This window comes from Galleria mellonella, unplaced genomic scaffold (genome assembly GCF_026898425.1).
Source record: "Galleria mellonella isolate WM207_F2 unplaced genomic scaffold, CSIRO_AGI_GalMel_v1 utg64, whole genome shotgun sequence".
NCBI lineage: Eukaryota > Metazoa > Arthropoda > Insecta > Lepidoptera > Pyralidae > Galleria > Galleria mellonella.
In genome coordinates, this window is record NW_026442133.1 from 5,982,487 (window position 1) to 6,005,697 (window position 23,211).

General features: G+C 30.3%; 1 protein-coding gene across 1 annotated transcript in view; it reads left to right on the forward strand.

Moving 5' to 3' along the window:
* Positions 1–23,211, forward strand: part of LOC113512638 (uncharacterized) — a 114,172-nt gene that overhangs the window by 43,155 nt on the left and 47,806 nt on the right. Inside the window, exons 4-5 of the mRNA XM_052900267.1 lie at positions 12,648–12,734; positions 16,011–16,157. Of these exons, the coding sequence (XP_052756227.1) occupies positions 12,648–12,734; positions 16,011–16,157 (234 nt within the window). The remainder of the gene's footprint in view (positions 1–12,647; positions 12,735–16,010; positions 16,158–23,211) is intronic.

Sequence of the window (23,211 nt, forward strand, 5' to 3'; positions counted from 1 at the left end):
CAAAATTTTGTTTAGGGGTTCCACAGTATGAAACACACAGTATGAACACAGTAATGAAAGTACTAAGAAGGGATTTCTTATAATCCCTACGGAAACAGAAATAAAGAATTATGTCTGGATGCAGCCGCAGAGCGGAGAAGTTTTAGTTTAAAACTAAAGATACTATCATTATATTTTAATTAAAAAAACTTATGCGTCGGACCAGACAATCCAGCTGTTCCCGTCGATGCAATTGGCACATAGCCAACTTGCCTCCGTGATGTTTGTTTATTACGAAATTCCACCAAAACTATTGCAGTAGCACGACCTCATTTCCATTTATGAGGTATTAGTTTGTATTTATACTATGAATAGACAGTTTTAAACTTTATGAAGTAACCATATATTTATCAGTTTCATTCACTTATTTTTCGACTATTGTGGGATTTGCCGTAACTAATTCATAAATGTTGCATTACAGACATACTATCTTTATAAAATTGCTTATAATATAAATATTAATTTGTTAGCATACGCAGATGCATTATACTATCTTCATCCATTAAAAATCACCTCTCATGGCATTGCCATTCTTAAGGTTTATATTCATGATGATTATAATTATTACAATCGTCTGTATGAAATACTACAAGTAACATACGAGTAGAATGATGTTACTTTAAATTTGTATTGTAAATTGTATTGGGATTTGAAAAAGTATATTTAAACTATAATATAAAATTACAATGTCCTAGACAATTTTACATCATCTGTGGCATTATTTTGAATGCAGTTGACAACATTTTTTACTCGTAGTCACAGCGCCATCGAAGTCATCTATTTTTGTTACAGTCACCATTTTTATTTCGAAATCTCTTTCCATATGTCCATTTCTGCAGAATAGTTTGGAGTAGATTTATATATGCGTTTGTAATGTTTGGGTGTTCTTTCATGTTAGTTTGTTTAGATATGCTCCTGAAGTTGTAAATAATATCTATTTAAAACATAACTTTCATCGTTTATTTATATGCATCTATCTGGAATCTGTGTATGAGCATAGATAATATGAGGATGCTATCTTGGTAAAATGATCGGTCTTTTTAAACGGCTTCCAAAAAAAGGAAAAACGTGTTTTCAATTGTTTGCGCCTGTATTTTGTGTATGCGACGTATTACATGACATTTTTGCCAATTTTGAATCGATTTTGATAATATTTTTTGTAATAATATTATTATTACATATTTTGTGGTAAAAATTTATTATTTTTATATAGTAAAATAATTATGAAATATATATTATTGCATTGGGTAATTATATAAGACAAATACATCCAAAAGTCAAGGCTGGCTGGCTTGGCTGGCTCAAGATTAATGAATAAATAATAGACGACAAAATTATTTTCATTATGGCTTCACGAATACAAAATTACTAAAATATTAGAGTTTTTAAATAAAATGAACAATTTTACTAATGAGGTACAAATGACTTCTAGCTACTTTTTGCATGACTTTTAAAACATAAGTAATTGACTATTGCCGTAATACTGCGATGTATGGAGCACTTATCTCATTTTGTATTACGAAGATCCGCATGGTTGGGTTTTCTAGCCTATTAACCAGCCAGTCTAAACATTTGATTGATAAGTACCACAGTAGAACATATACCTGAACTCTTAACATTGATCAGGTAGTAGTTGAGTCAAATCGTGTGGCTGTACAAGCCGCACCCGCATCAAAATCAGCACTCAGTATTTCTTTTATGGGTAAGTATCTGTGACGGAATTTGCGACATCTGGAAGCTTCTGTATCGGAGTGACGATTCCCCTGTTCTATTGTAGCGTCAAATGTTTGTTGTTTTAGTGTAAATTCTTTCTTTTTTTTATGTAGTGCTGTGACAATTTCAAGTAGTTTTCTTTATAGATTATATTTAGGCAATTAATAATCTTTGGATGTAATTGTATGTGATTGCCATTACATTAAACATTCAATATCGGTAGGTATCTACATGGTTTAACTATTCATATTGCATATTGTCTATCTATGGCATCATCTTATATCTATTTTTATCGATTGTCTGTACTTAAGTAAATAAACTACTAGTTGTGACTACATACTTACGACATAATGACCTTTAATATCGCATGTTCACTGTATAAATTTGACACTAAACAAGAAATTTCTTTAAAATAATGATTTGATTGAGTAGGGGATTATTTTATTAGATCACTGATATTTAGATTCATTGTTAAGTATATAAAAATTTGAACTTATGTTTTACTTAAAACATTGTTTTTTTTTCTATTTAAAAACCGTTCCGTGACATCTAAAAGCACTTTCTTAGTGGAGATTTAGAGGATATTATTATGTGTACTATATAAAATTTAGGTTTCATTTTTCAAAGTTTATTATTAATCAAGGAGTAATATTCCGTTTTTATAGGAAAATACCTTTATTTATACAAAGATATCGTTATTTTTTTGGAAATATACACAAAAATGTTAAGAAGATATATCTTGTAACTAAAAATATTTGTAAATTTAATTTACAAATATTTTTATTAAATAAAACTCCAAAGTAATTTACTAAATTAGTTTGGATTTTTATTTGATAAACAACTTTGTCATCTCACATTTTCTCAAATCATTATCGGCACCTGTTTATTTTTAGCTATTTCTGAATATGATTTAATTTGATTTCAAAATGAGGTAATTTCAAAAAAAATATTCTGTTGTGTAACTCAGTTCCAAACAGTGACTGAATATATTGCTTGAGTAACTAACAAAATTTGTTTGACGAGTATTTAAATGCAGGCCAAAAATATCTGTTTTGGCTTATACTTTAATTAATGTATTTTTGTAGGTATTCATGTGATTCATGTTTCATGCAAAAAGTGCGAAAATCGAGTGTTACTTATTATGTATGTTAATATGAAACTGTTTTATCTACTCTGAAAGTTACTTTTTGCATTAATAGTAGTATTATTTGACGTGGATGATCTAAATATAGGTACCTAATGTAAATTTCATGTCCCTTATTTTTCGGTATCGGTCCAAACATAGGTTTTTTTCTATGTCGAAGATGGCAAACAAGCATACAACCCGTCTGATGGTAAACAGTCACTTAAGCTTATGTGATACCAGGCAGGATTAAACTTTATAAATATGAGTAAGCATTTTTAAATACTATTACTAATTACAAGTTGCGTGCAAACTAAACAAAGTCATTATGATAGTATCTACTTAGTAATCATAGAGCTGTGTTTATGGAAATTGCTGATTTTTTAGTAACATCTTACTCAAGCGAAACCTGGGTGGGGTGCCAGAATGTCGGCACAATATTTACTGAACAGTTAGTCTATGATCATTCGCGAAGATTGCTCGTCTTGTTATTCAACATATAATAATATAAAAGGATTTCGAAATGTGATTTAGTAAATTGAGAATTCTAATTGTATAAAATTTATTGCTTTGATATTACTTTACCGATAATTGATTTCGTGAAATAAGTTATATTGATATTAATTGTTTCGTAAACTGTGATATAAATTTAAATGGAATTATGTCGTGTCTATGTTAATTTTCATGAGAGTATATAAACTTTTATGTTCAGTTTATAATTAATTTACAGCATAAAGTGTAAATGTAACATTGGAACTGTTTCTGTGACTAATGGCTATTGCAGTGATAATGTTCTTTTTCTGTTAGATATTGAGTGTGTATGTAGCGATAAAAATAATTGTTTCAACGATTCAATACTAAAATGATAATGCAGACTACAAAATTATATTTATAGTAATATATGTAGTTAGATTTCATCAAAATATATTTCTCCTATAATAAGCCTATTTTATATATGGAAATTTGAAGTATTTCATCTCTTTTACAGTACGCAAATATTTAAGATTTGCTTCCTAAAACAAAATGAACATGGGATCAACGCAGGAATAAACTCAATTTTTTGCAACAATAATTTAATACTGTTAATAGAATTGACGAAGACGATGTGGTAATAAGCACATTTGAAAATACTGATACATTTTTAACCTCTTCCTTTTTTAAATTAATTAATTAAACTAAATTAAAATATCATTGTTCAATTATAAAATATATTTTGTTTGTTTTCTTAAATCTCATTATAAATACGTTTACGCAAACGTAAATAATTACCCATCCAATTTCAATGACAAATCTAATGTACTTTCATAATCGTCGCATACAACGAATAGGTGTACGTATATTAGTTTTGTTTTCTGTATTTACATTGCAAAAGGATTTCAAAACAAAGGTAAACCATACTTTACGCCCGCATGCATCTTAACGGTTTTATTGCGAAGTGTTCAACGCGTTGGTGATCCTAATAGAATAAGAGATGTAACATACTATTGTATGTATATACTGTAATATACAATCAGTATAAAAGATTGAAGGTATAACCTATTTATACGAATTGTCCTGGATCATCTGATGATCGGAATGGACTATTCATTCATTTTCTATATATTTATGAAACAGTTACGTTTATTTACAATATTATAAGACATTTTTTAAATATCTAATCATTTAAAAAGCAGCACAATATTATCGAGTGAAATTTCAAGTTTCAATCTCATCTGTGTTAGAAACTTGAAATTTTTAATAATTATAGGTTTTTATAATGTACACGCAATATCCATCCATAAAGATAATAATTAAACGAGTAGCTAGGTAACTAACACTGTAAACAGCATGTAGCGACTTTATAACTTTTAACTTTATAATGAAATCGTCGGTAAAAGTTGTAACATTTTCTATTTTTTTTATTCTTGTATTCAAATAAGTGTCTCGGTTTGATATAGTAAATTAAGCAGCAAATTAGTATTTTCATCGATTTTGACTGCATTTATGTAACTAAAAATATATAAGGGTTGGTCTTTTTTTTTTGTAAAAAGTTAGGAATCGAACATGTACGTGCATGCACGCATGTAATTTATTTTTCAAGATAAATGTATCAAAATAAATAAAAGCCTGTAAATTTGACCAGCGTGGCAATAGTAGGCCAAAGCATTCATGAAAACTCGTGCCTTCCAATAAGACGTCAATTGGTTGTCTAAACAATAAAGTACGTTAAAACTTAAATGCCTGCTAAAGTGTAAAATATTTGAAAACTAAATTATAGTAGTGTTGAACTTTAAAATGTACTTGCTGTTGTACTAAACGTCTAAAGAGGGAGTTCGTAAGTTATTTAACCCTGAAACAAGTACACTGAAATAGAAACTGAGAGAACTGGCAATGCTCGCATATGTTTTCAAGTGACTAATACGATCTATTAGGGCTAAACTCAGAGATTCTGGTGTTTTCAATAAACTAAGCATTCGTCTTAATTAACAAAACTAAGCGACATGATTAATTTATGTATTGGGATGAATGCATATAGATTTTTTTCTTTTGTAAAAACGAATAGTAATGAATAATGTAGAATGAATATTTTGAATTTATATTTAAAATATTGTAGTAGCATATGATGTATATTTTTTTAAATAAATATTTACACATAATGATATGCACGAATTTTAAGCTAAGTGAAATATGAAATTAACCTACACAAATACCAAAACTATCTCGCAGAAGTGAACAGGAAAGTTTTATATGAGATTAAATGATTTATCAAACACAGACTTCCAGAGATAATATACATAATCTATACTCGTTTATTGTCCTAGATCAATCAGTGGGTAGGTACTATTTTGTAAGGTTGAAGTTTTGGCAAAGATGAACAGCGTGAACCGTTATATTTAAGACTAATTTACGAATTGAAAGAGAATTCCTTTTATGTAGCATTTTTATGAAAATATCGTAAACATCCGCTTTTTTCAAAGGAGTTTATAAGTGTACATTATTACTGAATGTTTACCGCAACTGCGCTCGCGCGGAACCAGTTATCTTTTGCTTCCATGGGAAATTAGAAATACCCTTTGTTATTGTGTTGTATGAGGTATACTATATTAAATATCTTTTAAGTTTTAAAACTTTTGTCTTTGTGTTTTTTGGATAAAATACGACAATTATTAAGGTTGAAATTTAATATTGTAGTCTTATTTTGTAATATAAGCGTACAATACAGTAACAATGGATATTCCTAAATTCTATGGGAATAAAAAATAAGTGGTACTGTGCGGGCGCGATCGTGGTAAATATTCAGTAATTGTGTAAAATTTGATTAATTTTAAGTTTTAAATCTTTTGTCTCTGCACTCCAAATGGATGAATCTATTTTAATACTTTTTTTTATTACTTGATCAATTTAATTATGTTTAGTGTAAATCACCAGCTAGAAACAAAACCATTTCGTTTAAATAAGTAACAATTAAGTAATCTGTGGAATAATGAAAGATTTAAGCTGTAGATAACTGTTTACTACAGAAATCGTTCATAAATTACATTCGTTTTATTTCCATAATGTAATAAGGACTATTTTAAATGTAGTAGCAATTGTTTCATAATTATTTAAATGCGATAGTTGATTTGAATAGAAACTAGTTTACATTGCGTCCAAGAAACTGCATGTGACAGAAACGTTAATTTGATGCATTGTATCTGTACCGGCGCGGCGAGTCTAAACTGGGATCAATTAGCTGAGTTAATTATAAAGTATCCAAACTTGGAGCTCTTCGACATGTTTTTAAGAAACCGTTGAAAGGTTTTCTGTCTTATATCACGTGTAATTATAATAAAACTATCTGTAACCGGTTGTTAAGTCTGTCCTGAATTATTAGATGACTTTTTCCTAATATCAAACTTATTGATAGATTCTAATGCAAAATATAAATTTCAATAGCTTTTAAAGTATAAAACATGAAATTATAATATTTAAATGTAATGGCGTAAATAATATTTGTATCAATAAAACGAAATTAGGTATAAACAGGAATACTAATTTTGTAAATAATACATATGCCTACTTATATTTCAAGAAAGATTTGTTAGATCTGGCGTTAAATTCTTAAATAACGACCGTGATTGTGTATTTTGTGTGAGTTAGGTGTATAAGCATTTATTTGTAAAACAATAATTTAAAAATATTACTCGAAAATCGAAGTGTGAACGATATTAATTTATAACCTGACGGAACACTGTGCTCGGTCATCTCCGGTCGGAAATGAAGTCGTTACGTTGGTCAAGTTCTGTTTTCTCTTTACTTCTAGGTACTACATTCTACTTAGTATTTCTATAGATAATAATGCCTTTAAGTTCTATTATTATGTAGATTCATAGTTAATTTTGATCTGTTTATGATTTAACTTTTATATAACCTCAATAAAATATTATTTTATGAAATGAAAATGAAAAAAAGAAATATTGTCGTATAAAGTGCACCAAGTTAAGAGTTCATTAGCTAAAATTAATTAGTTCTTAAAATTACTTACTATTAATTAATTCATTAAACAATAAATTTCCGTTTTTGCAAGTAATCTCTAATATAACACATATTGTAAATTTGAAAATTAAAATGGTATTAGTATTTATTGTCAATATATTTAGAAATGTATCATTGGTGCTACATATTTATTGATAATTATTCATAATTTAAATATTGAAGAGAACTCTTGTTTGTGGAGTGTAAATTTGTTTTTATCATAACAAATTTATATTTACGAAAGATAAATAATTGGTCTTGCGTACGGGAAATAGTTTTACGACATGACAACTTGTACAGTAAGTGTAATGGGACTTTGTATGGGTTAATGTCCCATCGATTGCAACAATAATTATTGAAATAGTAAAATAGATTCAGAAATAAATATATTATATCAAACAAAAAATACAGGCTTGTGAAATTGAAATTGCATATAATTAGATTTGTTTTGATATAAATGAAAATATAGTTATGTTGTTATAAATTTATATTTGTTTTAAAATGTCAATAACAATATTAATAAGATAATAATAGTATTTTTGTGTAGAAATGTCAGTGACTAAACGCTTTGAAATCACAAAGCATATTTAGTGTAATAATGTAACGTTGAATGACAAATGACTGGGTTTAAGCAACTCTCAGAAGATCCTTTTTAAGCAGAAAGCAGTTAATATTTATGTTGTAGTGCCATTTTGTGTAGACCTACAGTATTTCACTTAATTGTGTCTTCATTTGTTGTTTAATGTTAGTGTATCTCGTTCAGGGGGGGTCATTGTATATTGGACAAATGTTAGTGAGTCGACCACCAAAATAGATTAAAGCATTGCAATAATTATATCAGCAAAAGGGCTTTGTTGACCGCCGTAACCTAACCACGTGTGTGTATAATTTTACGATCCTTCTATTTACGTTTATTTACTAACATACAAATTATTTAAATTGTTACAATATTATTCTATAAATATTATAAATGTGAAAATGTGTAAAGACAATTTGGGCGTTCTTAAGTGTTTGTTACTCAATCAACGAATGGATTTGAATACAGTTTGGTACACTAGTATATCGTATCCTGATATGCATATGTAGGTATCTACTACTTGTATCAGAATGTAAATATTTTGTGTTAATTTAGGTAGGGTCTATCTGTGTACTCAATTTCATTCAAGCTGTGTAACCATTGTTATTGTGATAAACTAACAAACATATTATTAATTAAAGTATACCAATAACTACTGAGTGGAAAAGAAATTATGGCACCACTTTTTTCCTAAACTGATCATATTGGTTGAATTATTCAATAATTAAATATTGAATAACTAAACTAATTATAACTAAAAACTACTTTTTAGCATAAAAATGAAAATTGTTTACACGTGATAATAAAATATTTAGATAAATAGTGATTTGTGAACAAAAATTTAAGAAATAGTGATGTGACATTCAAGTGATGTATTTGAAACAAACTATGCAGTTCCTACTTGTGCCTAGAAGACAATTGAATATGGAATAATGGAAATATATTAGGATGCCTTGAATATTAATGAAGAAACCGAAGATGGGAGCGCATGGTTCAAAAGAGAAGCTATACAGAAGTAATTCTGAGAAATATCCATCTAAACTACCGGTTCCTAGTGACAAAAAATATAAGATAGCGGTAAATCGAGAAAGATTCGGGTCTTTCGGCGCAAGAGGTGAGTATTTTGATAATCTAATAATATAAATTCATTTACAAATTAATAAAAAGAAAATACGTGTATAAAATGATATAAAATAGAAACGAGTTCTTGTTTTACAAATGAAGTAACTAATACATTATTATTTAATTTATTATTTACGATTATAATTTGATATGTGTGCTTTATTTATTGTGATAATTTATGTTAATAATTTTTATGTAGTATGTACCAATGTAGATACCTATACCGTTTACATGTGACAGGATTAAAGTTCTTTAGACTGTAGTTTAATAATGAATCACGTCCATTAGCTTTATACCACAAAGCACCTGATAAATCACGGCCAATGACTTAAGATTTTCTTTTTATGAATTAGTATGCTAGTGACTAGTGAAATTTATAGAATGCCTTTAACAAGTAATTATACGTACGAGTATTTCATATAACATTATTGCTCGGACGTCTTTTATTCTAATATAATATTTAAATAAAATTTGTCACCTCTTTTTTCGATATTTATTTGTAGTTTATTCGAATCTTTAGAAATAGTATAATATTAGTCGCGTGTTATATAGAATTAGAAAAACTATTTTGTATAAAATCTCCTTTTAAACAATTACCTATCATCTTTGCTTTGCTTTTATCCCATTGTTTAATACATATTACACACATAAATCGGCACAGTGTAGTTTCCTTTTTTATTCGTTTCAGTCAGTCATTTCTGAACTCATTGTCTCTTTCTTAGTGCATTACTATCTGTTAAGAACTTTATAAATCACCTCATAGTAATGAATGATATACGCATGCCTGTATTATAATCGTTTATATTATTATCTATGTATTTCCTTATAGCATATTCAATAAACATAAAGGTAAACATAATTTTTACTACTTCTGCTTAAATTTTTATTTCTGTACGGTTTAATTTTTAAATAATTTTGATGACAAAACGTATACCTAAATTTCTCTTGAACTATTTTAAATGCATAAGTTCAGTGTACTTCTGTAACTAAGTAGATTTTGAAGAAATCCTCTGAATAATGAAACGAGAGTCAACGCACTGTAACTACTTGTTTTGTGTCTACAACTAGTTTAATTGATGATTAGTTGATTGAACTTCATTTGGAATAAATATCCTCGAATATGAGAAATTAACTTTATGTACAAAAATGTGAGTCCAAATTATTGTTTATTGTTATTTTATTAAACTACTATATACTGTATAAGGGTATTGATCTTTGGTGCCAAAGGTTTCTACGTCACCTTCGTTATATAGGACGTATCAACTTTCTGAAGTCGCTTACCGGATGATAAATTACATTTTGTTAATTTTAAATATTCACGTTGTTTACACATTTACAGGTAAATAGTACCTTTATATCTAATTGCTATTGCCTATGTTCCAAAGTGTCATTGCGTCTCGTTAAGTCCTGAACTAAATTTTATTTAAACTAAATTTATTTTTAATACAATTGGGTACTAGCTCAGTCGGACAAAACTTGACTTTGCAAGAGATAACAGCTTAGCTTACTCTTAGTTAACTAGCCTCGTGTTATAACTGGTGAGAGATATATGAGCAGTGGAGTTATATTCAGTGACGTTCTAAATGTAGTTCATGTCTATTATACGACGCGGGTTGTTTTGTTATCTACGAGTACATAGAAAATCTGTTTAGTACATCGTCAGCTTGTTTGTATTGTATAAACAAACTGTAAATAATTGTTTCTATACCTAATAATTCTTAGGTATGTTTATCTCAGCAAACTTGATGTGCATTCAAGAAACAGGTTTAAGTATTTATTTTATTAAGAATGTCTTCTTATTTTGATTCATGTGAGTTCACGTGGGCGATATATTTATAGCGCTGGTGGAAGTCGTATAAAATAAATCCATATTACAGTTCACGTGTGTTGTAGTAAAATGTGTGTAAACTATCAATATTATAATTTGTATTATATACAGAGTAAAATCGAAGTCATAAACATATCGATTAATTGTATAAAGGGGGAGATTTTTGCATCTCGTTCGTACGATTAGTACGGCACTGAACAAATGTATCTTTTGGTCTTAAATATGCTATGTCCTTAAAAATGGAAAAAAAGAATACTTTCGGTGCATGATAGTATGTGAGATTTTCTCAAAAGGTTATCTACATTAACAATGTGTTTGTTATATCAGTTAACTTTAAAGTCACATTAATAATGTAACAAGCTCAATCTAACCTAGATCTGCTTGCTTAATTTTTAATGAAGACAGAATAAAATAACAAACCGATATCACTATTGATTTTCACAGTAAATTAGTATCAAAAAGTCGCATCTTTAATTATGTGAATGAAGCAATTTTCGAGCTTATTACATACAATAACAATCGTGTCGTGTCACTAAACTGATAAAAAGTTACCTATTTACGCATTTCTTGCTCGTTTGTTGCTCGTGTTCTTTGTGTTTACGCAACAAGTGCCTTCCCACGATATCATCTGATAGATATGAAGAGATAGATGCCCGATTATAATGTGTCGTAACGCAAACAATGAACTTTTCCTCTATAAATTCAGTCTGTCTTCGAAAGTTTTATAAGGTTGTTTTTTATGCAACTGAAAATGGCACATAAGCTGATGACCAGCCTTGTAGAAAGTGGTAACAGTCATCTAAGACGTAAACAACACCATGCACATTATGGAATACACTGTATGACACATGATACTCTTTATGTTTTAATGCGTTCGTACTCTGTAATTTCTCCTCTCAAAGGCTTTGAGGGAAGAGTTAAGTTTGTATTTTGCTTTAATTTAAAGCAAAATGCAATCATGCGAGCATTGCTATTTGTTCGCAAAAAATATACATATTTATGTAGATAATTTATGTGCAAAGTCTGTACCTGGTAATTTGAGCCAGTGGTTTATAAATTTAGTTTTTCTATGTTGGTTACAAATGGGGGTGGGTAATATATACCAGTATCTATATATTTTAGTCACAATATCTGTATATTGGACTAATAATAGATATATCGCTTATGCAATATATAACATCAAAATGAAGAACCCCATCGAAGTGAATATAGACATCGAACTAGTATGGGCGATATCGAAATGGGCAATGACTTTTTTGCTCTCAATGTTCAAAGGAAACTAATATTATATGTTGGAGTGATACTAATATTACTCGTGCCTGTAACTTACACAGAGATATGGGTAAATATAGGCCATTTTTAGTTTTTATGCAAAGCTAACTTCTACAACCATTTATGGAAATGTTTGAAGAAGTTTATAGCTTATAGGAAGTAAATCTTATTAAAGACCATATGAATGAAATAGATAAAAAATTAAATTTAAAATTCTAAAAACATGTTGTTAGAGTATACCAATATCATATGGCCCTTGATCATGTAATTTAGTACACAGATGGATAATATGATATTGTTTATCCTCATTTATTCACAGTCAAAATCTAAGCGAGATATAATTATCATACTTTGATAATTTGAAGTTATCTATCTATATAGTATATTAGATTCTTTATAATGATAAAAACTCTCATTGTGTAAATGTAACATAGAACATAAGATTATATTTATTAATTTTGTTTTCTTTTTAATTTCAGGGAACGGCAAGAAACGGGAGAGCGTCCCGGCGCCAACGAACCCCGCCCGTCCTCCACCTACTCCGCCACAACCTCCCAATGTTCAGGGTGAGTCACATGCTGCGTCATGTTGTCACTATACAGATTAAGGGAGATTATACCATAATACTGGAGGGTTATAATAGCCAATTTATACAAATCGTATATCGTATTCACTTCAACAGTGGTCGTTACTTTCTGGAAATTTATACAATAAATTTATAATAGCTTACGCATACAGGAGATTATTTGTTCGCGGACAATATTTGGTCTTATATTTGTTTTATCTTTCAAGTTTTCGGCTCTGACGCGAATAAAAACCTCGGCGTAAATTTTAATCCGGTCATAATATAACCTGTAAAATTGTATGCAACTACTATACGATACTTGTGCAACTAAGTTTTACATACGCGGAGGGAGAGTGGTTGTTACTAATGGAGATTAATGACCCCATTGTTGGCAGTATACTTTAACAGATCGACTTACATTCGGTCGTCCCTGGAAACCATCTTCGCTAATTTCTGCTGAATTAATTACAATGGGATGACTGACTTGCTTTCGTTCTCATTTATCACTCACTGGTTCTACGCTGTTGTATACTGTATGCAAAGGCGGCTAAACTATTCCATCCCCACTGCTGACAATATACCCTGTTAGGACGACCTTTACGCGGTTCCTCCGCGGATCGTGATAAATCCGTCACAATGGGCCTGAGGGCCTATCATAAAGTATTTTCCATAATTTTGGGACAGATCGAAACACAAATTTGATGTTAAAATTAAAGCTTCATTACTGGACCGATTTTGTTACGAACTTTCTGTTCATGATATTGTGCCCGAAAGTTCGGGATCTTATTTCATGTTACATCCCATGCTTTCATTTTCACCTATTATCACTCATTGGAACATCGCCAGCGTATACCGATTGCGCAGACGGGGTTACCATTCCGTTATCATCTGCTAAGAACTACCATTCCATATTCATTCATTACAAAAAAAAAAAAAAAACATACGGCTTGGAAATTTCAGGCCCTAAAATTCAAATGTCAGATCCTAAAAGTTTTTTATGAAATTTATGTCACAAAATTTAATTATGTAATGAGATAAATTTATTGGCTTAATATTGTGTAACCATTAATAAGGAAGGAGATTTAATGACTGGATTGGATGTCTATAAGTATCAACTAATCGGTTTGTTTGTAGGTAGACAGTGCACGGCTACGAAATAGTCATTGGAGCGAATAAACCTCGGAATTAGGTAGTTCAATGATTACGTTAAATCACAGTCCTGTTTAATATGATTGATACAGAATGTTTTTGTTTTAATATTTATTTCCTTTTAAAATTTTAAAGAGATATGTTATAATAACCTAATTAGTCTTTTAGTTCTATTAACAATTTCTATCTCAAAAGTATTCTGTTTCAATCTAAGGTATGGCTTATTATTGTATCAAAGTTGACTAAAATTGATCGAGTCTTTTAAGTGTGATTAAGCAATTAACAATTAAACCAAGAGGTTTAGATGTTAAAGTTTTAAGACACAAACTTTCACGTTTACAATATTAGTAGCATAGAATATGAAATATGTTTATAATCATGTATAACTAGTAAACGTCTCCCTAATGTTCTGCTAATGTGTTTTATCACAGTCACGAACTGCAAATAAAAGTCTTCACAAACGACACTATGAGTTTCGCAACGCTAGTTACGCAAGTTTTGTTTAAGATATAAACAATGGCGCCTGCGCATAGGTTGTCCTTTAAAAGTGTGTCAAATTGGAACTGGTTCGATCATGTGCCATGCTACGTTATTGAATATATTAAAAACGTTAACGATCATGTAAAGAGAAATTGGGCTTATTGTGACGAAATCTTATTTATGTTATTTTTTATAACTTTTTAAGTAAATGGAGGGATAGTGAAACTATTTATAAAATAAAGTTTTAGAAATGTTTTAGTAATAACGTCAGAATTGGCTCTATTGATACGATTCTAAAAAGTCTAGTAAAACAATAACGAATAGCGATATTACTATTAGAAAGCTCTCAGAATTTAAAAAATATAATCTTATCTATTAAAGCTAATTTTGATAGCATAGTTGATCATTTATAATTTGAGTTAATACCGAAGTCAGAGACTAATTTAATAATATACACATACACAGTATTCATACAAATACCATTATCACTGAAGCTTCTTTATATATACACGAAGCGATTTTGATAACGTAACGATCCGTTTGTCAATCTTTATAATAGAATTGAATCGAATTAACAGATGTAGTTATTTTTTAATGGGTGAAGATGAAATAGTAACACCCCCCCTGCTTTGTCGTTGGCGGGCCACCAGTGAGAGATAATTACTGAAGACAAAAGCCAGCTTGGCATATCGTATCGAATTCACCAATAATTAACCATGATGGTTTTCAGAGGGAACCGTCGACCTGTTAGGATATATTGCTAGCAACGGGGCTGTTAAAATCGATTCGTTATTAAGTGTCCTCCCTAGTAATCCCTTCATGTGGTTGTTTCATAGTTTTATTAATGGATGAAATGAATTACTTATCCATTTGATCCAACCACCTCGTAGTAAAAGTTTGCGCTATTAGTTAACACTGACGAAGTGTCGTCAGTGTTAGGATAAAGTCAGATTAGTTGGCTCATTGTGTTGAATTCACTTATAATCAACTATCGTGGTTTCCAGAAAAGATCGCGTGAAGGTCGATTTGACAAGGTATATTGCTGGCAACGAAGTTTCAAGTCCCCTCTCTCGGCTGTATTATTATGTCCAATTTTATGTTTAAAGACGGACCGTTACGATTATCGTTTCGATTGATCGAAGCTATAAATTGCTTCGTGCATGGTGCACATAGAATAGAGATGTTTTAAAAACTTGGTGGTCGCCGCCGCGAACTAAAATCATTGTTTGCCTCGATAGTTTTAAATACGCCGAGACATTATACATCATAATAATAAAACATTTAAAATTGCATACTAAAATGCACACATATTGTGCAAGTATTTTAATGGGTGATAATCGAATGGTTACCCCGCTCGTGCTATCGGTATACACTGGCGGGGCACCAGTAAGAGATGATAGGTGAGGATAAAGTAGGTCAGTTAGCCCATCGTGACGAATTCAACAAGAATTGTTCACGATAGTTCCCAGGGGGAGCCACGTGGTGATCGTCCTAATAGAGTATATTGTTAGTAATGGGGCTGTCAAAATCCATTACTAATAATCCCTTTCCTTCTATGTTTCGTGTTGTCATACATGCATACAAAATTATATTTTAAGTATTGGCTACTTGAAAAATAATAAAAATTGGTAATTGTCACTTGTTACAGCTAAGAAAAATGGTGTGGTTCAAAAACTGTCCGCGTCACCAGTATCGGTACGCGCTCGCACGTCCCTCGCTCCGCCGCCGTCGCCGCGGAAACCGGCATCCCACCGGACACCTGTGCAGCGGCCGACCACTTTGCCTACCAATAAAGGTAAGTTATTGATAGATACATGCAAGTAAATATGCCATGATAAACACTAATTGGATAATTTTAATGTGAATTGGTTAGAACTATAAAATTCACAGAAATATGTTTTATAAAAATGAAAATCGGTTTCAAAAAATGGGACCCTCATTAAAATGAACCCTTACGAATAGTAACTGTGCTGTGTGAGTGCCCATGTGTTGTGTAAGTTTAAAACAAATTTATATTACTGCGTTAGCTTTAGGTCTGGCTTTTGCCCTTAAACAAGTTAGAATGAGATTGTTTTTCGGCGCGTTTTGTTCGATCTGAAAGCGTTTCGTATAAATTCTACTTCGGTTTTATGTCAAATAAATAGTCTACGATTTTTCGGCATCACCTTACGAATTTTTAAAAATCTGATCTGTTACACTAACACTGCCCTTCTCAAAAGGCGCCATGATAATTTTATTTTACGTTGGCAATTGTTTGCATTAGACTTTTGCCGCTCTTTACTATCTGGCGTCTAAAACGACTGATGTTTGTTATCGGTCGTTGTTGGTTAACTTTTACAATTTCAATGTCAATTTGTGTTGAAAACTTAACTCTATCACCTCCAGCGGATAGTTTTGGAAATTCAGATTTTCATGCAATGTTCTGTTGCCTTTGAAAAATTCACATTAGGGATTTGGATTTCGCACGATTAATTCAATACGTTTTAAAGAATTTAAAAAAATCTTAAAGTTTTTAAAAGACATTTTGCTCACTCAAACGCTTCTTTGCAAAAAAGAGAAATTTTGCAGTATGTACATATGAGAAAGAATGTTAAAAATTCTTATTAATTTAGTTTTTGTTGGTCCATAAAATAGTAATTTCGCTAAACTACCAAATTAAGAAATGTCGCCTCAGAATTGACCTTATTGTATTGTAAAAAATAAGAAGTTAACATATGTATGTTAAACATCAAAACCAATCGCGAAGAATAGTGATATATATATAGATAAGTTATAATCAAGCTCGATTTTTCTCTGGCGTTCCTAAGCAAAATGTTTGATGACACTTAAAAAGGTAGTGCCACTATACTCTTCTGTCGATTGGAGAAGGTGTTGGATTTCCATCTAAAGGATTTGAACAGTTTTTCAGGTAGCACACACAATCCCGCTGTTCAATTAAGACAAATAGTGTTATATTTGATATAATCGTTTTTTAATGCACGGTTCCTGATGCCCTTAAACTACGACCTTCCCTTGTTTTAATATCATAAACTATCAACAATCGATATATTGTATGTACATAGACAAAAACTGTCATAAGAGTCATAAGTACTCGTACCTACTTGTGTATCAACTCAGTCGGTATTATTTTAAAAGACTAAGGTCTTGTAAGCGAGTACGTAGTCCTTCACTAATATTATAAATGCGAAATCGAGTTTTTTTGTTTGTTACAATTTTGCGTCTAAACTGCTGACTCGATTATGATGGATTTTGGTATAGAGATAAATGTGATCCTGGAGACGGTTATAGGCAACTTTTTCTTCAGTCAGTGAAAGTACCTCGGTCAGACGAATGAAGTCGCGGATAAAAGCTAGTTGATTCATAAAATACAAACTTTTAAACAAAAACTGAAGCTTTTTGTATGATAAATTTCTACACTTTGTAAAAGCTAAGAAGCGTAATAATTACTCATTGTAGATATAAAATGTGGCCGTTACTGTCTTGTTTCTTCGAATTAACAGACAGCGTGTATAAATATCTACTATAAGACAAACATACCTTGACTTTTCAATGTCTTAGGCATATCTACCTATATATCTACTTATATCTTTAAGCTCGTTTCTGTATTACTTGAATATTTAGTTAGCAGTTTATTTAGTTAACTATGCTCATTTTACATTAAGAATATATGTGAAGAGAAATATGATAATAGGGTGAATGTTGATGTACCTGCATACTATTTATTTAAACTATATTAAATAAAAATAATATTTTCTTTATAAACACATTTTTAACTACCTAAACAAACTAAATTTAATGGATTTAATTTCATTCATTAAAACTATGTACTTCTTTAAAACGAGCATGGCTTATACTATGTACATATAACGTAGACAAGACGCTATTCTTGTGAATATTAGCGCCATCTATTGATAACGGTAGATAATGACAAGTGGCTCCATCTAATGGGCATCGGTGGTACCATGACTCATTTGATGAGAACGTGACTAGGTTTAATCTTATTTTCAATTGTCTGTTACAGATGTCGCTCAAAAAAGTGTATTAATTTATTAATTGGAAACTAGAATAACTTTATAATTTTTGTATAAAAGCTATATTTAGTAATAATTAGTATTATCATTTGACATTAAATAATTTTACTTAGGTACTAACAAGAATAAAATGCTTTTTTATCAAATCGAAATCATATAAGTAGAGTAAATAAACATTACTTTCCTTACTAATATTTTGCCAAGGGTGGGTAACGTATAGCATTATCTATATATTTTAATTATAATATGTACTATAATCTGATCCAATAAAGAATATGTTAAAAGACTGTTATTAAAAAAAATAATATTGGATAACAGACTTTTAACATATTCGAAAAACCGTTATGGGCAATACGAAATGTGTGATGACCTTTTTTCCGCCATCAATGTCCAGATGGGTGAAAATGGTATGGTAACCCCGCCTGCGCTAACGGAATACGCTGGCGGAGCACCAGTGAAGGATGATAGATGAGAATGAAAATAGGCCAGTTAGCCCATCATGATGAATTCATCAGGAATTAATCATGATAATTTCCAGGGGGAACCGCTAGGAGGTCGACCTGGTTGGGTATATTACTAGCAATGGGATTCTCAGTCTCCATTACTAACAATCCCTTTCCCCCCCCCGGTATCCGTATTACCCACCCCTATATTTTACGACTATTACAAATGCAAAAGTTTTGGAATGATTTTAATGAAATTTTGGACATCAATACGTTACATCTTAAGTTAAACTTAGTATATTTTATATAGTTAGTAGTTCATGCCGACTAAGCCGCTGGATACCGCTAGTTTAGTATGAATATGAAAGTGATTTTGTTTGTTAGTTACCTTTTGGTGTCTTAACCTCCTGTTATGATGATGATATAAGGTTATTTGAAATGGAAAAGAATATAAATTAATTTTTATCCTGGGTGATCAAAATATCGGTTAAATAATATATGAGTACATATTTTTTTCATCGTACGAATTACTAGCTGGTTGTAAATTCTAAGCTAATATACAATAGAATTTATCAATTCATTTTTATTATTAACTAGCTGACCCCGCGTACTACGTACCGCCTAACAGTCGATTCTTTCATTTTTTTGTTTTTTTTTTTTATTTATTCTGCTATTCGCGACGCCGAGTCAGCTAGTAAGATAAAAAAAGAAAAAAGAAAGTTAATAAGTCAACAATTACATTAGGTATGTCAAAAAATAAAAAATTATAAAACACGCCGTGCCACGTCACTCAATTGCTTTGACTTCCCGGAACCTCTCCACTAATACTTGAACTTTATGGTATGGTATTAAAGTTCAAATTGACTTATAAGTATTATTATGAATCGTTTGTTTTGGGAGTATAGAAAAGTGTTGTTTTTAGACTTTTTCAAGCAATTTTTTTAAATTTTCCTACCGTAATAGTTATCCTCGTAGTTCAAGGAATATTAAAAAAAAGAATTAGCGAAATCGGTTCAGCTATTCTCGTAATTTGCGCTTAGCAACATATTCAGCGATTCATTTTTATGTTATAGATTAATTGATGATAGTCGCGGGTTAACACTAAATAAAATATTTTGACGTTTATTCCATGTGATTTCAATTGATTGATTTTATTTGTTATTGATAAATGTTTTCTATTCTATGAGAGGTTTTCTTTATATGGATGATAATGAAATGGTAAATATCTTACTGAACTGTATGTTATATTGCGGAAGTTATTTTAGTCAATCTTTGAGTGTTGCCAGTCGCGCGTACACTAATGCACGAATAAAGCAGAATTAAAAAAAAAATAAATCAACTAACCAATGAAATGGTAACCTTGTCGGCGCTTAGTAAGTATACGTTAATGAGAGGTGACAGGTGACAACGAAAGCAAATCCGTTGACCTATCATGATGAATCCACCTAGCATTAATGACCATTGTATTTAGGGGGGACTGCGTGGAGATCGACCTGACAGGGTAAAAATGGAATGGTAACCCCGTCTGCACTATTGGTATACCACCTAGTATCACTTACTGGTGCTCTGTGCTGACAGAACAGGTGACAAAAGTCAGTACACACACACACACAAACATATAAACACGATGGATAGGTGCTTAATATTTTTTATTAGGTGGGCCTTTAGCTTGTTTGTTATTCTAATTAATTTAATAAAATATTAAGTATAGTAAGTTACAAATGTTATAAATTATAATAACATGCGGACGAAACGATTAAACTACAAAAAAAAGAAAGTTGGAATGACATAATTTTATCGTTCTTAATTACTAGTGTTACGTTATTAATTCGACATTTAAGACGTATCTACTTAATTCAAGTTAAAAGAAAATGGTCAAATTATTTTAAATTAAATTTAAACTATCTAATTGCGTACTCGAGATGAGTTTACATAATACTAAAGTACTATTTATTTTGTGATTTCTCACAATATAGCTAATTCTATCTATTTGACGAATTTTATGTCATTTCATTATATGAAACTTATCGCTTGTAACTTTGTTTACTTTTAATTTAAAAAAAAATGGTCTCAAGTATTTATTTACAAGTAACAGTCAGGATATTCACTTGAAATATCTATGGAAACAAATAATAATATTTAACTTCGCATAAGTTATATTTTTGTAGTTTCCAAGTTTTGTGTGTTTTATTTAGAATGATCGATTTTGAACAGTTGCCATTAGTATATTCGAAAGTTTATTGGCATAAACGTTTAATTTGACACAAGCACAAACACAGATTCTATTAAGTTTTTTTTGAAATGCAAAATTATGCCTTAAGTGGAGTTAGAATTTTAAGGACGATATGCCTATTATATAATATAGAACTAATATAGACCAGTGTTTTTCATGACGCCCCCATAGTATAAAACAATGTATCGCCATACAAGTAAATATTTTACTAATATTATTTACTATTAATACTTTTAATACAAATATTTTAATTATCATTATTCTTAAGAAATCTATTTTTATAACTTTGTTTTGTTACTGAGGTAGTTTTCGCGACGAATTGTTCGCAGTTTATCCATACCGATCATCTCTTACTGGTGTTCCTCATCGCCAGTGTAATTAAATAGCAGACTAATATCTGAATAATAGCAGTGTTCAGTTCCGTAATATATATATATATATATATATATATATATATATATATATATATATATATATATATATATATATATATACATATCCGTGAAATTATATTTTTTAAATGTCAATGAACGGGTTGTAGTCGCTATAGCAACACAGCTACTAAGTAATTACGCGAAATTATTGCAAGCATGACGAGGTTGCCTGAATTTTGATGTCTGAATTTTAAATCTTATAAGTAGCCACCTGTCATGAATTTATTGATAGATATATTTTAATCAAAAAACATAAAGGTCAAAATACATGTATTATTTATTTACTAGTCTTCTCCCTTGACTTCGTCGGCGTGACCGGGATATATTGATTGTTCTCAAACATACACACGGAATCTCGTGATGATTAAGCCAAGATTATTATTAGATTGGATTCTTATTTAATTTAGATTAGAAACTAACCGATAACTATAATTATGCGATATTTTTAAATAATACTACCTTGATTTATTTAAAGATAAATAACAATTTATATTTATCCTACTAATATTATAAACGTGAAAGTGAGTTTGTTTGTTATTAGTTTCAGCTATACTATTTAGAACAGAGAAGGATATACGCTACTAATTATCTTGGTACATAATGTTATGCGGGCAAAGTCACGAGTAAAAGCCAGTGAAAGTTTGTAAAGATGTTCTGATGTTTGTTACTGAATCACACTTGAAAACAATTGAAAAAATAACACATAGTTCTTATTCATGCAGTCAAAACCATGATAATGGTATTCTGAACATATTTGGAAATTAATTAGATAGTCTTCTGATGCAAATGCCTACCCAGAGGACTACATAATTATTAATGATTAAATACTAACATGGTTTTTAAGTACACTTTCTCGTACTAACAAAAAATTAATTCAAAGTTGTCTGAAATAAATAAGTAACGGGATATCCATCCATAGCTAATATAAATAAAATTAATGATGATAATTATATTAGTCCGGATTTTTATATAATTGTTGTGCTTTGATAAGAATGTTTCGATGATATCTACCCTTCTTTCGGAATTTAAGCCTGAAATTTATTTGTTTTGTATTCGTTTTTCACAAATTGATATATTATATTTTATTTGTGAAAAAATTAAATTCAAAATTAAACATAAAATGTCAGGCATATCTTTGTACCATATCTAAGTATGTAAAAAACTGACGTAATTATATTAGCATCTTATACGTTTTTATTATTAAACTTCAAGTTATTAAAGTCATTAAATCCAAAGTAAAGTATACGGTTTGCAGTTAACTGCGGACAGTTATCTGACTATTATATCCAGGGTGAACGGTAACCAATGAAAGCTTCTGCAGCTCAAGAAAGTAGAGTCGTAATAGGCAAAAGATCGACGGGCGACATTGTCGCACGCGCCTCGGACTGGTGACGACAAAAAAACGGTCACCGCGTCTGAATTCTCGATATACGAATCGTGTTTATTGCAATTTCGTTTATTGTTTTGGGTATAGCTGAAAAAAACTCTTTAGTTAGTGGTTAATTCCTTTAATTTAAAATCAATTTTTTTGTACTGACTTGATTATTGATTCCCTATTAAAAAAAAAAAAAAAATAAAAGGCTTCATGTAAGTTGTAAAATTTTAAAGGGTAGCAAAGTTCTGGAAACAATGAGTCCGCTACATAAGTTTGTTTCACTATTCCAACCGGATTCCAAAGTAAATCGGAAAAATTTGTCGGTACAGAAGA